Source organism: Vollenhovia emeryi, unplaced genomic scaffold, assembly GCF_000949405.1.
Source record: "Vollenhovia emeryi isolate VEMERY1.0 unplaced genomic scaffold, V.emery_V1.0 DF939156.1, whole genome shotgun sequence".
NCBI classification, from domain to species: Eukaryota; Metazoa; Arthropoda; class Insecta; order Hymenoptera; family Formicidae; genus Vollenhovia; species Vollenhovia emeryi.
Genome location: NW_011967210.1, coordinates 807,839 through 823,948, shown reverse-complemented (window position 1 = coordinate 823,948; position 16,110 = coordinate 807,839). Strand labels below are relative to the sequence as shown.

The 16,110-nt window shown below is 40.5% G+C and overlaps 1 protein-coding gene across 1 annotated transcript in view; it reads left to right on the top strand.

Moving 5' to 3' along the window:
- The window catches only part of LOC105565024 (discoidin domain-containing receptor 2), a 188,856-nt gene extending 181,499 nt beyond the window's left edge, over window positions 1-7,357 (top strand). Inside the window, exons 16-18 of the mRNA XM_012017841.1 lie at window positions 675-816; window positions 5,586-5,735; window positions 6,506-7,357. Of these exons, the coding sequence (XP_011873231.1) occupies window positions 675-816; window positions 5,586-5,735; window positions 6,506-6,667 (454 nt within the window). The 3' untranslated portion in view covers window positions 6,668-7,357. The remainder of the gene's footprint in view (window positions 1-674; window positions 817-5,585; window positions 5,736-6,505) is intronic.
- The last annotated feature ends 8,753 nt before the right edge of the window (window positions 7,358-16,110 follow it).

The following is a 16,110-nucleotide window of genomic DNA, read 5'->3' as shown; positions in this document are numbered from 1 at the left end:
GCTCGCAACGAATCCACCGTGAGCTGCTCAAACACGTGCTCCCACGAGCTCGCAAACAAGATAGGATTTCGCACATCAGCCATCGTGTTTTATTAAGGAAATTTATCTGTTAATTACTGAACAGCTTATTCCCTAATATTTCACATCGCCTCTTTTATTTTCCGATTATTTTACAGCGGAGCTTTGTTTTAATGTGTGTATTAAAAGGTAAAATATATTTATATAACTGTACACAATTGTACGCAACTAGACATAAAACCAAAGTAAAAAGTATTAATTTAAAATCTTTTTTTCAACTGTACAAGAAAAAAAATGATAAACTGGAAAACTAATGTTTAGTTATGCTTGTACGATATTTCGATAAACTAGTCTGTTTGTTTTTGATACGGCTGCCACGTGCAGAATGTAAAAAATAGAATGCACAAACACATATTCATTTAGCCGAATACTCGATACGAGCCGATAGAATATTGCACAGTTGTACAGTTAGCAGAAATCTCATGGCCGGCGTTAATAAAAAGAATGGAAGTGTTAATTTGATCAAAAAATAATTCTATTGTTTTTCAGTTTCAAAATTCGCGAGATGGAAATATTTCGGGATATGTTACACGGCGGGGTGAGAAAGGGGCTTCGCAGAAAATTAAGAGGCGAATGTTTTTCAATGTTTTTTGCAGGAATTGTATCGTGTGTCGCGGATGCACGATTAAAGTATCTGATTTGGGCAGCGGACGGAGCGCGTATGCGGCGGATTACTTCCGTGTCGAAGGACGTCCTCCATTACCAATTCGATGGATGCCATGGGAATCGATGCTAATGGTGAGTGTACAATGAATGCTTATTGTACATTTCAACTATGTACTCTCTAAAAGTCAGTCAGTGCATTATCACTGAAAACAGTTGTAGGTGTAGCACTAAATAATTCAGTGAATCAGTGAATATTCACTGTTTTCACTGATAATCCACTGATCGACTTTTAGAGAGTATATTTTTATTTGGTTTCTCTCTCTCTCTCTCTCTCTCTCTCTCTCTCTCTCTCTCGATATTTTTCGTCTTTAGGCATCAGGAGATTTGGCGCTCGTGCGGCGTAGCTTTCCGCGTGTGCGTTTTTTTCCGGAAGCTCCCGATTTAGACGGGCGCTCGCGCGTTAGCGGCAATAAAGATCGTCGATGCGAAAGTTCGATAGAATTATAAATAAAAAAAAAAGAGGGACGAAGGATAAATCAAATTGGCGCAAACGACTTTTGCTCGTAAACGAGCGAAATAGAAAGGAGGGACAAAACGGGGACGCGTCGGGTCGTTTTGATTTCACTCCACGCATGGGTAGGAGGACGCGTCGTTTTGACGAACTACGGCTACGCATCCGCGCGATGAAATTCGGTTTCACTCGGATGCGTACTTTTTTTTTCGTTGTTTTCCGCATCCGGAAGTAAAACTCCCACCATTACATATCGCGCGCTGGCCCAAAGTCCAAGTTATATTTTAGCTATCCATCATAAAGGCGTACCGTGATTAAGTGCTGTAACGAAGAAGTATCTCTTATAGATTTATAAATGCAATAACAGCGCGGTGCGAAAATTACGATACACGGGATCATCAGAGACCCGCGGCGGTATAAAATGAGTCATAAAACGCCGTTTGTTGCCAATGAGATTACGCATGATACATTTGCCGATATTTCCATCTTTTAAACGAATTCGCCAATTGGGCCATTTAAACGGTATTGATACCACGCGCCAAGCCATGCGCGATAAAATTGATTTAGAACTGTAATTGATTATTCTTCTTGTTAATTTGTCCTTCCCGCGTAAAACGAATCGCATTCGTAGAGATTTTTGTTCAACCGTAGGGAAATAAAGACGCTTCGAAGCCTCGTCTGTTATTTCTATAAGATTAAGAATAAAACTTCCCGCATTAAAGCTTAGTTCCCATTATTTCCGAACGGAAAGTAAGGTTTACGTTTCATTTAATGTATCTTGCCTCTAATTTCCCGATTATCGCTGCCAATATCGAACTGTCGATCCGCGAAACCGCCCGACATCAGGCCGATAGAGCTGTCTGCGGTCACGTTGGTATTAGCGAATTGAGCTTGGCCCATTGCAGCGCGCGATACGCGTCATTGAGCTATAAAAGTGCCGGAGAAAATATGCGATACGCGTTTGGAAATTCATTTTCGATGTTGAGCGGCTTTTTCGGCTTAACCGCTCGACAATCCAAACACAATCGTTCCGCTTCGCGGGCTCCGCTTCGAGCACGGCTGTTTCCGCTGGCTGTTACAGCGTGGACGACGATGGAAGATACTCGCGTTTACTTTTCGCGAAAATTCGGAAAAATACGCACCGACTGGGGACCCGGAGGAAGGAAGCGGAGCTCTTTTTGCCGGCGCTCGAAAGTGCTACGAGAGCGCCTGGGTCGGTGGAGTAATCACGCTACAGTCGAACGCCGCTGCGGTCGGATAATAGTGTATTTAATAATAACGCGATCATAATAGTATATTTATGCGGCTGACGATTTTGATTGCACGAAACGAGATATTAATAATCCAACAGACGTTAATTCAAAAATTTAGAGATTGTACAAAGCGACTTGAATTAGAAATATCGATAACTGAAAAATTTATCGAACTGACTGCAGATCTTTAACTATTAAATTATTCTCGCACGTGAAGATTTAAAAATATAAATTAGCAATTTATAAACGTAGCCGTTTAACGGTGCACGATTTCGGAAATATATAGTACATGTCTCCTGTGAAATGATTGCGCAAGGAAAAGAAGACTAGATAGATTGCTAAAGGAAAGAATGTATAAAATCATTATTATCCTATTATACAGGGTGTTTCCTCCAAGTTGAGCGCGTAGAATATCTCCAAATATATAAGTTCCAGAAGAAAACTTTTCAGACAAAAGTTGTAGGGTTTCAGTATGACTTTGAATAGCGTTGATTTGGTCTCAGGAATATGCTGTTGCAATAGTACTCCAATTATTGAACATTTTTGTGTATTGTAATATACACAAAATTCACGCACACAAAGATTTTCGATACTTGGAGCACTAGTGCAACAGCATATTCCTGAGACCAAATCAAGTAAAAAGTCCTGTACTACACTGAAAAAAATTTCTGGTTGAATATGGACGAATCAGATAATTCCTTTAGGATTTACCAGAATTCCTTTAGGATTACAGGAATTCTGGTAAATCCTACAGGAATTCTGGTAAATCCTAAAGGAATTATCTGATTCGTCCATATTCAACCAGAAATTTTTTTCAGTGTACTCTTCCCTCCGACAAACAGTTATCGAGGTATCATAAGCTAATTTAAAAGCTAAATTGAAAAGTTATCAATTTTCTCTTGAATATCTCAAAAAGTATTAGGCGAATCACAAAATGTTTCAGACAAAAATTGTTCATATTAATTAATATTATGAGATAGTGTAATAAACAATAGTGGGTTCCATTTAAGAAATTTAAGATGACCTTCGCATGATCTTGACAAAGGTCATTCAAGGTCATACTGATATCGCTATGTAATGCGTTACCCGAAACCCTACAACTTTTGTCGGAAAAGTTTCCTTCTAGAACTTATACGTTTTGAGATATTTTACGTGCTCAACTTAGGAGGAAACACCCTGTATATTACTTCAAGTCATATCTGATATGCATTTCTGTTTACGACGGGGCGTCCTTTCATCTGAAAAATTATAATTACACGCCAAGTATATTAAATTCATTTCAATACCTATTAATTATGCATAGATATTACATTATACTCTATTCTTTGTCGTCATTGGCGGAAATAGTATATTTATTGTACCTGTGTAATGGCAAATTAATATCAAAATGGTGATTCGACGAAACAGAAATGAGGCTGGGAAATATAGTATTGAATAGCTAGCTGGCTTTGTAATTTCAAACTGACTGTGCCATTAATGCTTCATTATTGCCCATCATTTATCCAACTTCCGCCATTGTGCCGCGCTAATGAAACGATCGCGTTCCTACGCGTGAAATACCGCTTCAAAAATTATCTAGGATTAGAATCGACTCAATGGCTTTATAACGATCTCGCGATCGCGGAGCTCGTTCTTCGTGACAGGAATCACTCGACGATCGCGCGTCATAGAGTCTGTTGAAATCGCCATGCGGCCATGTTTAATTCGCTGTCATCCGGAATATTTACGGGGGGGGGGGGGCAATAAAATAAAAAATAACAGGACTATAAAGTAAAATAACGGGAGTATTATATAACATAACGAGAGTATAAAATAAAACATATATCTATATTTTTAAAATAGAAAAACATTAATTTATATTACACATAGGATATAATATTTTTTCAGTACACCCCTACTATTGTATTAAATGACGAACGTTTGCTTTGTGCACCAGCGTATATACCAACATTATTTTATTGTTATCACTAGTTTATTGCTTGTGCATACCTCGTTATTTATCGCGCGCACGTTATTTAGCTCCAACAATTTGAATTAATGTACATGTAATGATGCGCGCGTAATTTTGTATCGCGCACTTCATAAATAATTGAATCATGTCTTAAGATCCTCCCGAACATGCACCAACTATAAACTCTGCACGCATATGCAATCTTCCCAGCGTACTACCGGCAGCAGGGATTATGTAATTTAAGTCGAGGTAATTTCACATCAAGTACACAATCGTTTATCGTAAATCGATCTCAAATTTCCAAGTTATTGCACAGCAAGATCGTACGATCTCTGTTTCCCTTCTTTTTATTAATATTCTACCTTTGTGTCATTCTGCCAGTGACTTTTTCTATAATCTCGTGAATAATTCAAAATGTTTATTTTCACGAGTTTTATTATATAAATTTTGTAACATAATATTACAGTTCTTCATATCTTTTTATAATTATATATAAAGAATACATTCTTACCGTGCTCTCCTTTTTAGAGAACATTATGGTTGCATAATTGCAGCGCTGATATTAATTAAAACTTGCAGCTGCCAAGGCTTTTATGTAACTTGCCGTTAATATTTTATCATATAATTATTTTGCTTGACGGGTCATACGCATGCCAATGGGAGCGGAAGGTACATCCAACCGTCAATGTGAGGAAAAGAGTAAAATCGTGTAACTGCTTTATGGCGTTCCGCGAAGCTTGGGCTTAACTGAGTTACTCGGTTGAACTTTGGGAAACTCGAAGGCGCATACAGTTTCCATAAATTACTCCTTCACGCTCAAACATTAGGTTTCCGCGCCGAGCAAGTCGCGCTTTTAATTATTTTTGCGGCTTACCAGTAACGAATATTAACTTATAAATGTGTATACAAAAATTCACGCTTGTGTTTCGTAATGTTATTTTCTTAGTAAGCAACCCTTGCACAAACGTACGTGTGTGCGAGGTGTAGAAAGAGTTACTATCGAACAGTTCGATTTTGTTATATACATTTCAAGCGCATGTACCGTGAAATAAACTCATTCAATTATATCAGAATGTTGGACGAATCCCGAGTGCCCTCAAGTCGCCAATACTAAAAGCTGCCGGGAGTTGGCGAACGTAACAAATGACTTTCGTAAAATTCTCTTGAACGTGTTTACATTGTACAGGGAAGGTATACGTGCAAGGGCGACGTCTGGGCGTTTGCCGTTACGATGTGGGAAATTCTGACGTTCGCGCGGGAGCAGCCCTTCGAGGAGTTTCCGGATCATCGAATAGTGGAGAACGCGACTTACTTTTATCAAGAGGATGAGCGAAGGGTAAGTGCACGGAGTAATTCTTGGACTTCTTTCCCTCATTGTGCCCGACGTACTTAATGTAATGAGCGCACTGAGTACTTGATTTCGCGTTGAGTGCCTCGCCAAGCTTTCAGGGCTTTGAACGCCGCTATTTATTCCGTCTTTCAGACTTCTGATTACCTTACTCCGTAGATTCTTACTGTACCTTTTTTCTGCGTAACTTCTTTCAAGAGTATCCCCGGACTAACCCGTCTCTTCGCGACTGACTGTAGGACAATTAACATCGTTGCGGAAGCAGGCTTAAATAAACGCGCACGTGTCGAACGTGCAATTACGAAAGTAGGTCGCGAGTGTGTTTCCATGAAAATAGCAGAACTACTTGCTTAGTAATTCATATAATGTAATAAATATTGCGCTGCACTCGAGCCCGTCGCATTCATTTTCCCCAACGTCGAGAGTGCTTCAAACTAACACGCGCACTGTAAGAATTGTTATTCCGCTCTCTCGGTTTTGTAGATCATTAATATTTACGAACGATTAATTGCGTAACAAATATTGCGATTAATTACGAACGAGCGAAATATTTTTATTGTGCCTGCATCGTTTATTTCGGTAATACCACGTTAAATTGTAACGAGATTATTATTAAAAGCAGATCGCGAGCAACCTGCTTTTTATTTTGGTACAACATGAAAATACATCGACGCATTTCTTATTTGTATGCAAAACGTTCAGTTCGCGATCTATTATATAATTGATGCTGGAATCGACCCGCGCTTATTTTTATGCAGATGATACTACCGCTGCCAAAGAACTGTCCTAAAGAGATCTACGATCTGATGCGCGAGTGTTGGCAGAGAAACGACGTCGACCGGCCAAACTTTCGCGAGATCCACCTGTTCCTGCAACGAAAGAATCTCGGTTACAAGCCCGGTGAGTCCAACGATACTTGATATAGAGAATTGGAAGGCTGGAACCTCATCCGGCTTTCTATGATCGGCGAGTTAAACGGCAATTGGTGGAACTGCCCCTCATCGACCAAGCTAGACCAAGTCAGACCAAGTTAGTACCTAGGGTGAAGGTCCATAAATCGGCTGTAACAAACGTAAATTGTTTGCGACGGGCATGGTCGGATGCGTTCGCCGCGTCGATGATACCGCACGATGACACGTGCGAAAGGAGGATGTAAGAATCTACGAGCCGATCGCGCCAACAACTTTTCACGGTTCATGACGTTAATATGTCACCTTTTTTGCTGTCGCCATACATCGTTGTGAATAGTGCCGTGAATTTTATCGATAACCGGTACGAACCGCTCGAATCACCGTCGCCGTGGCGTCTGTGTGCAAACTACACAGACATTACAACTCACAAAATTCACGTTTTTTTTCTTTTAATCATTTCTTTGCGTGAGTCAAGACTGCAAGACCGCTATCGCTGCAAACGGTTCGACGTTCGTCTCGGGATATACGTAATCTGACGAATGCTTGGCAATAGCCATACAATTTTTATTTTATAAACGCGCTATTTTTTAATCTGCAATATTAAAGTTTTGCACACATCGTTTCATACTCTGGGAAAAGCAAGACAGTTAGCAACCCGTTTTGGGGCCCACAATTAGTAATCGAATTATTTGAATTGAACTAATCTTTTACGAATTTTACCCCGCGTAAAAAAATCGCAATTAGCTATTCTATCTATATCCAAGATTTTTAAGTAATACTAATCAATTCTCTCAATTAGCAAAGATAATTTTCACTTAAGAAGCATTAACCGAAATGTTAAGCTGCTTAACTACAGAAAAAAACGGTTTTTCCCAGAGTAAAAGTGTTACGAACAATCCAAATAACTCGATTACTAATTGTGGACCCCAAAATGGGTTGCTGTCTTTTTTTCCCAGAGTATCGTTGGAAAGTGATTTTTATATACACGCTTAATTAACGTAATAGATACTCGATCTTCCGGCTTGTTCTCGTGCAGCTTCCTCTCGTTTCCCTCTTCTCTTTCGTTGCTCATTTTTCTTATATCAATCTACAGAAGTTACACGCTGACGGATAGTCCCGCGGTAATGACACCGAGTATCCACGGCGTCGTATCCACGCTCGTGCAATCGAAATGGATAGATTATGATTTTGATCCGCGGCATTCGATACGAAATGGAACGTCACTAGTGCTGGCAATACGAGGGGAGCACGTTCGATAAATCGCACATACGCTGTTCCGAAATTGATACTGTCAGCAAACAAGCTTATGATATTCCCGCCGTAACGGCACTCGTGTCACGTTCGGGATATACGTGGATCGGACTTGAAAATCGCACGTCCTACGTAACATTTCCGCGGACGAATAACGTAGTCATTTCTAAACTCCAACGCTCGAAATAAATAAAAAAAAAGACAAAGTAGACCTTTGTCCAAGATCGAAGCCCGCCCGACTTTCACGTGGGATTACGTTATCCGTTCTCGGGCCTTTTGTACATCGGTTTCATAAACGTGTTTGCGAGAGAAACTTGTTTTCCCAAAAATATAGATCTATATAAATATGTATACATATACGCGTATATACACTAAGCGTTTTCGAGACAATTAAGCGCGTTGTTGTTTTTAGGAAAATCTATGAGCGTATACGACCGAATTGATTATAATATTAATCAATGTGTTCCCAGTGACAAAACTACTTGTAGTCTTTGCGCCGTTTTATTTTTCCAGCTATCGAGAAGACAAATGTAAAGACAGGCTAATTATCGTTCATCCAACCGTTTAATTGCACGACCAATATCCTTCCCTCCAATTCACTCGGACGACGATTTCTCGTTAACTTTTTAATTGAACACTCGGCCACAGTGGCGCGCAGAAAGAATTATACGAACGTCGCTTCAAGGAGCTTATCAATGCACAAAAAAATTATGAAATGGGTTAAGAGGAACATTCTGTAAAATTAATCATTGCGCCGTACAAGAAGCATTTTTCGTAGAGTAACGGGAAAAGGAGTAATCTTAAGCCGCGTTAAGTTTGCGTTAAGTTCCCTTAAACTACTCTTAAGCTTAAGATGCGCTTAGCCCAAGTGCATAAATGTTTGACAATACCATTAGAGGTTGCAGTATAAATTCATATAAAGTGTGTAAAGAATGTTGAAGGATTAATCGACAATGTAAATTTATTAGATCATTCTAAGGCCGGCATTCTATTGGCGGATGTATCGCATAATCGTTTTAGGGTCGTTAACTCTATCGATACACGAAACTTGTCTCGCGCCCCGTTGTACGACCTCGGCAAAAGTCGTGAGTCGGATATATCGTGATTCTAGGGGGGGAAAAAAAGGAGTACATGTGACCTGATGTTAAGTTTATAGTATGGAATAGAGATGGGCGATTTACCCGGTAAATGGTTTTGCTTCATTTCATACGCATAAAAATCCGATTGGCTCTCTAAACGTTCTCTATAAACGTATATAAATGGTGACGTAATGCGCTTAATTATTCACGCTCTCGTTTGAGGATCAAATTTCTGAGATTACCATTTGTTCTCTGCATTTTTTTCTTCCTCTGCTCGAGCACACATACCTGCAGTAAAATACATTTCCAGGTAAATGGCTATCGTCAGTATGAAATACTGAAAGACTTATATACTTGTTAGAATGATTCTGTACGTGTAGCGAAAGGAAAATAATAGTTGTGCGACGAGAGATATTCTGTGACGTCCAGAAACGTGTACGTCGCGTAAATCCCGATACGTTGTTCTAGGTAATACGTTGTTCTATCCTAGCCTTGCGCAAGCTAAGAGACTCATGCTCGTGATCTGTAAGATAATTAAAAGTAGAACGTACAAGCGATGAATGTGTACGATTAAATAATTATGGAAAAGGATTCGAGTTTCTTTCTTACATCGCGTCCTTCGCGGAATTTACTTTAATCGCAAGATTCGTAACGCGACACGAGTTAAAAAAGATTACGTCTCAAATAAATACGTGAGAGCCTATTGATAAATATCTTGTCAATTGTTTGAAACTTTATGCTGTTCTAACAATTATTTTGTTTCTCTTGCATTTCTTTTCTCGTTATTTAGACATCGCCCTGATGAAAAATTGACGATTCCGATCGGGATTTAAATTTCCGCAAATCGACAACGACAAATAAACGACGGATCAAGGACGTTTTGCGCGATTTTGCTCGATTGTCGCTTGATTAATTGTGAAAATGTGAAGTCTAGTATTGACATGGCGTTGACTTAACACATAAATTTAAGAATATCGTAAGGACTACTGCCACTGCGTTAGCGAAACGAATATATCGAGTGATATCCATCGCGACCTCTCGACTCGAGGCCCGGCGATCAATACTTCATGGAAATATCTTAATTCTTTATATACCCATGTTCAATCTTTCAAATGTATGTAATTGGTACGATCCAGAAAATCCCAATGTTCGATCCTGCAGGATTATCTTTTACAGAGAGCGGGTGTATATATAATCACTTGGAAGAATATATAATGTGGCGGTAATTTTAGACTACAGCTTCCTGCACGATCGAACGTGAATCAAACTACGTTATATATACCTCTTCCTACAAAAAGAAATGTAAAATTAGAAACTTTCGCGTGTATTTTTGTATGTGTTTGCTTGAAATTCACTCAAAGAGAGACCCCGTAAAGTACAGGGATTGTATCGTTAACACTTAACGAAGGCGTAGTCAATTATTTTATATATAAAAAAAAGGGTATGCTTTAAATAATGACATATCTCTCTGATGACAGACTGTTCAGAATTATCATTGAAAATTCGACATATCGTACACATATCGTCGTCTCGATTTACTTGAAAGGGCAATTGATTTGAATATTATAAATCAATTTACAACGACAGTTCTTTCTGTAGGAAGCGTTTCTCCTTGGCGTTGAGAGAAGACCGTAAGTGTGGAAATTATTATAGATTATTACGTAATCGAATCAACTCCGCCGACTATTTATCCTCAACATAGCGATAATCTATTAAGCGGACAGAAGAAGACACTTTGTACAATTTTTAATAATGAAACCGTAACTGTTGTAAATGCATCGACTCTGATCTCGCATTATACGTTTCTTCCAGTGAGGCGCGTCGGCGAAGTGGTCGAGGGCGGATCAGGCCGCAAAATTCAAATTCCTTCCACTGCGGAAGCCCCTTAAATCACGCACAGTGATATACATAAACTGATATATAAGCGTAATTATTAAGATACGTTAAATAAAGTTAAATGAAGATAAGCGGGACTTGTAGCGCAAAGTGGCGAGGAAAATGTTTGCAAAATTTAGATAACGCGATTTTATACTGTCTCGAAGCGCCGACGAGACGTCGCTTAATCGCCTAATACGTAACGCAATTCAATGCATCGACCAATATGTCGAGGAAGACAATATCGCGAAATGTGCTTCGGCAGTGGTACGAAATACGATTCAATGAGGAAAGAACTTTACCATTTCTCCAGCGAGCGAAAAAGATTTACACAATTTATTCGGGCATCGCTCGAGCGTATCCACGTTCGCCGGAGTCTGATTTTCGTTGAACAACGCGTTCTCTCTTTTACCAGCTCAAACGAGCTCTATTTTTCATGCGTACGCAAGCCAATGGCAGCGGCCCGATCGCGCACTCGCCTCTCGCCGTTAGACGCAAACAAAAGTCGAAACTCGGACGCTCCGAGTACACGCGGATTCCGCGTTTGCCGATGGAATTTAATATCTGCTGCCTTCGTTACGAAACACACGGCCGTGCTTTTTTTTCCACCCTTTCCTCCACTCGTTCGCCTCATCCCTCACTATTCATTCTTCGCGCTCGTTTCTCAATGCGATCGAAGAGGTATCAACCGAGAGAGAGAGAGAGACACGATCTTTGCTTAAAGTACACGATAGATTCGAACGAGATGGAACGGCATTCAGAACACAAATCGAATTAAATTCCTGCATCGCGTATACATCGTTGTTGTTCGGATGCATCGCATACCAATTTGGAATTCTTTGATCTCAGGTAACCACATTGACATACTCGAGCGGGTAAAATGAAAAAATTTCATCGTTATAAACTCTCTGTTCAACATGTTTACGAGCATACGAAAATCTCTATCGTACGTATCACGTTAAAAAACCTCATATAGAAAAGCCATCGATAAATTCGTGAATTCGGCGTTTCACAAAGTTTCCGCGATTTTATTTTCAAAATATTCGCGATCTGGCTTCCAGTTTCTCAAAATCCCAAGTTATTTGAAACATTGCACGATATAAAGCGGTGCTTTTATTCATTTCGTGTAGAGAACCCGGCATATATCTCCAGTTCGCATTCGTCTATCATATTACCATTGTCTGTAGTAATTTAAGTAAAAAAGCATTGCTCCGTTTCTCTCCCTCTTGTCCCCCCCCCCTATCTCTCTCTCTCTCTCTATCTCTCTTTCTCTTGCGCCCACGACAGCCTTTAGACAAATAAATATCGTCGTTCCAGGCTGCTAGACATGCACGGCAGACCGGCACACGCCAATCTCTGCGTGCAAATATAAACGGCGAAATGGGTTGTAAATAAGCAGACTGCGCACAGCGGCTAGCGTAGGGCCAGTTATCTATTGTTATCGGCGGACGTACTGACTACTATACGCGATCAGACGTACCTTTCTCCCGGCTGTCCCTCTCTTCCCCCGCGACCCTGTATAAATGTCACGCATCTGTATTTAATACGTTTGTACATAGCGATTCGTTTTCAATAAATATTCAACGCTTTGATTTCTGTCCGGCTTGTAAATTCTTTTGCACGCCACAACACCCGATGTTCGCCCGCTGACATTCGGAGCGAGGCCGCGAGGAGCCGAGGTAAGTGCCTCTTGTTCTTCTTTCTCGTGTATTAGGCTCAAGGGGATCCTAAAGCCGCTGGCAAACTCGATCAGCGTCGATAAGATAGGAGACGGAGTTAAAAACGACAATTATCGACATTTTTAATTCCAAGTTCCACTCGGTCCGAGAAATTTATAGCCAATCAATTTGCAACTTTTACGAAATAGCAGCAATTTTATTAGCTACACATCGCTCGGACCGAGATTTTGGATCGAATTCTAGCATCGTCAATACTTTACTGACAATCTGACAGATATTTGGTCTCTCTCGAAAAAGCCTGCAACTATTTCTACACTGCTCTTTTTCTCTTCTTCTAGATTTCTCGACTTGCGTTTATTAGAAGTAATCTTTTTTCTAGGCTATATTAATCTTAGTTCTAATTGCACGATATTGTTCCTATTCTACACGATATTGGTCTCATTTTGTATATATTTATTGTGGAATTCTTGTATCAAGCAAATATTGTCGTCAAGTGTACCAAAAATTGGTAAAGTTTTTAATTTCTTTTCGTTTTTTATATAAAGTCGACCAGCATAGCTTAGATTTTGCTGCGTACTTTAATTCCGTAAAAGAGTTTCGCATTTCAATAAAGCCAATTAAAAGATTACTTCTAACAAAGAATGTCGATAAAACAGACGGCTTGAGGATCCCCTTAAGGCCTGTTTTATCCAGTTCGTTCTCTGTACCAGAACAAACTAGTACTTGGAGCATTTGGTTTCACTTCATCTCCGATAGACTGCTAACCTTGCCGAAGCCTCCAACGAGGGCTACACCCCTAAAGGGATATGCAAAATACTCGGTTGTTGCTACCTCCCTTCAAGAAGTGGCGTCCGAAAAAACCATCGTATCCGTAGCTGGATTTGAACCTGAATCTTTTCGTTCATTTATTTACTAAGCAGCGCACTCTGCGCCACGCTCGCCACCTGAGATAAGTACATTACTCATAATAGTGTTTCCCTTTTCGGCAATGGCTCCAACTTACGTCACAGATACGCGCGATAATATCGCGCAAGAGAGCTATGCGCCACCCTCTGTAACGCGAGCGTGATAAATGCATTTACCATAGGTGCAGGCACGGACAGTGCGCTCTTACTTGGATATAATCTCGCTTTTTTTTTCATTCCTTTTGACGCCCTCTTATTCGCACTCCGAAGAGAGGGTGGAAACGTAATTACATAAGTTAGGCGGAAGTATATCCACCGCCGAGTAATATTCCGAGAAATATTTCCAAAATACGTAGCTACGCTGTAAAATATATCTGCAGACGCAACCTTTCCATTATCTCGAGGTATTCGCTCTTACTTCCTCTTATTTCTTTTCCCTCTCTTCCCCTTTCCGCCCTTAATTTAAACGGGTAGCGCGCTCGAGTTTCTCGATTCGTCGCGACATCCTTTTTTCCCCCCTCCGTGAAAACATCCTTTAATTAAGTCGCTCCGATTCATTACCGTCGCACTGACGCAGGTAGGCATGCGACGTAGTTGCCGTTTCGTTAAATTCCGCCGCCAAGATTCCCGTTGCAGCGTCGCGGAATTACCGGTTCGGTACGTAACATCGTGATCGCACGTCACTTGCGGCTCCCTCAGAACTAAAATAACACTTTCTTCCGACAAATCACTTTATTTACGGCGCAAATCGTTGAGTAAATTGCTTCGCGTATTGTCGAAATTTCGTGAAAAATGTCCGTACCCGCGTCAAACAACTTTAAATCAATCAAACCGATTCAGCGAACTCCCATTGGATCAACGTCAATGGCACAATATCGCGTTTCTTTCAAACTGCGTATCAGTCGCTGTATCGATGGGGATACGCGATAAATCATTACTTTCTCTCGTGCTGCCTCGCTATCGCAAACTTTTTGCCGAGCGGTTAATGAAAACGAATTGCGTTTCGAGCCATCGACGCGACGTGGCGATTCCTTGCGGCGACACGCACCGGGCGATATACCGCCGGCAAAGAGCCACGGCACGATGCGTGTATAATTGGCCGCCGCCGTGTAGTTATTTCTACGAATAGCCCTTATCGGGATGGCATCACGATGGATTTGCACGATGTGACTGGGCATCTGATAAGAACTCGCGGAGCGAGCGAGGCAAGCACTCCCGATACCGGTATCGCGTGTGCCCTGCGACCCTACGACCATTGAAAGCCGAGGGGGCGAGATGTGAGAAAGCTCACGCCGGGATCACGCCGGTGATCCGACGCGAAACGCCTCGAAATCTTCCCGTCCAATCAGATTATGTACGACGGAACGCTCGCTTTCCTCCCAAGCAAGCAATTCGACACCGCTTTGACACCCACCAAGTGAAGGGGCGTTAATAATGTTCGTGGCACAAAAGACTGTCCGAGCTTGAAAATTTGTACAATTATTCGTCATTATTGCTGCGTGTAGAGGAAGGTGCTCTATTATGAGGTAACTTTCTAATATGAGATAGCAGGTTTTCAACACCCAAATTCAACCACAAATCTTTTTTCGTAACGATTACACGATCTAACAGTGAATTATCCACTAAACAGATTTCGCTCCAAGGACAATAGATTCATGGTGGAATCAACCGATGATGCCTATTAATGTAACAGAGACCCTGCTATCTCATATTAGGATCCTATCTCATAATGGGGAACTTTCCTCTATTAATTTTATTGCGATCACTACCGCGTTGACACGTTGTACATCAAGATGCTCATTTGAAATTTACGTTTATGTATGTATACGTTCAAAAAGTTTATTCATACTTATCATCATTTCACCTGCCAAAAACTTAAATTGTTCCGTAAAGAATGCTGCTCTGTAGTTGCAAAGATTTGGTTTCCTTTTTATTCTCACAGCCAAGATTGAGCCTTGCGAAGGCTTTATTACGGAATATCATACGGTAAACGTTGAGACACACGTGGATCAAATGTGCAAAAACAAACGATTATATTATTCACGCACGAATGTACAGTGTGCAAATATTGTTCCATCGATGTAAAAAAAAAAACAATAAAACTGGTCGATGTGAATTTGAGCTCGTTCGTACTTTACGCTATCGATACTCGTGGAAACAGGTTGCTCTGTTCGTTTATTGCTTACAAGATAATGAAACCGGAGGAAAATCAGAGTGTCGAGAGTATAGGGAATTATTTAAAATTATTCAAACATTTCTTAAACTTCCACATCCGGGGTATTCTTAGGGGATCTCGAACAATGCGATACGGTTGATAGAGTATGATAATTACGCCGAACACAATCTAAAAGGCGCGTCAAAGGGACAGGGTGTTCTTGTGGGAATTCGGTTCCCTTACTCGAAACTCAATTTCTTCTGTCGTCTCGGTTCAATAGCGTTCTCCCGGTATTATCGTAATATCTACTTTTCCTTGTCTGTAATATATGCATATACGTTGTCAACAAAACGTGCGCCGTTTTGTGAATGTTAACAAGAAATAAGCAGATATTTCCTACGATTTAAAAAAAAACGAAAAATATTAACTTCGCTATTTTCGCCAGAAATATATTTATCAATAATCTCCTTTGTGTAGAAACGTTTACTTGGCGTAATATATAAAACGC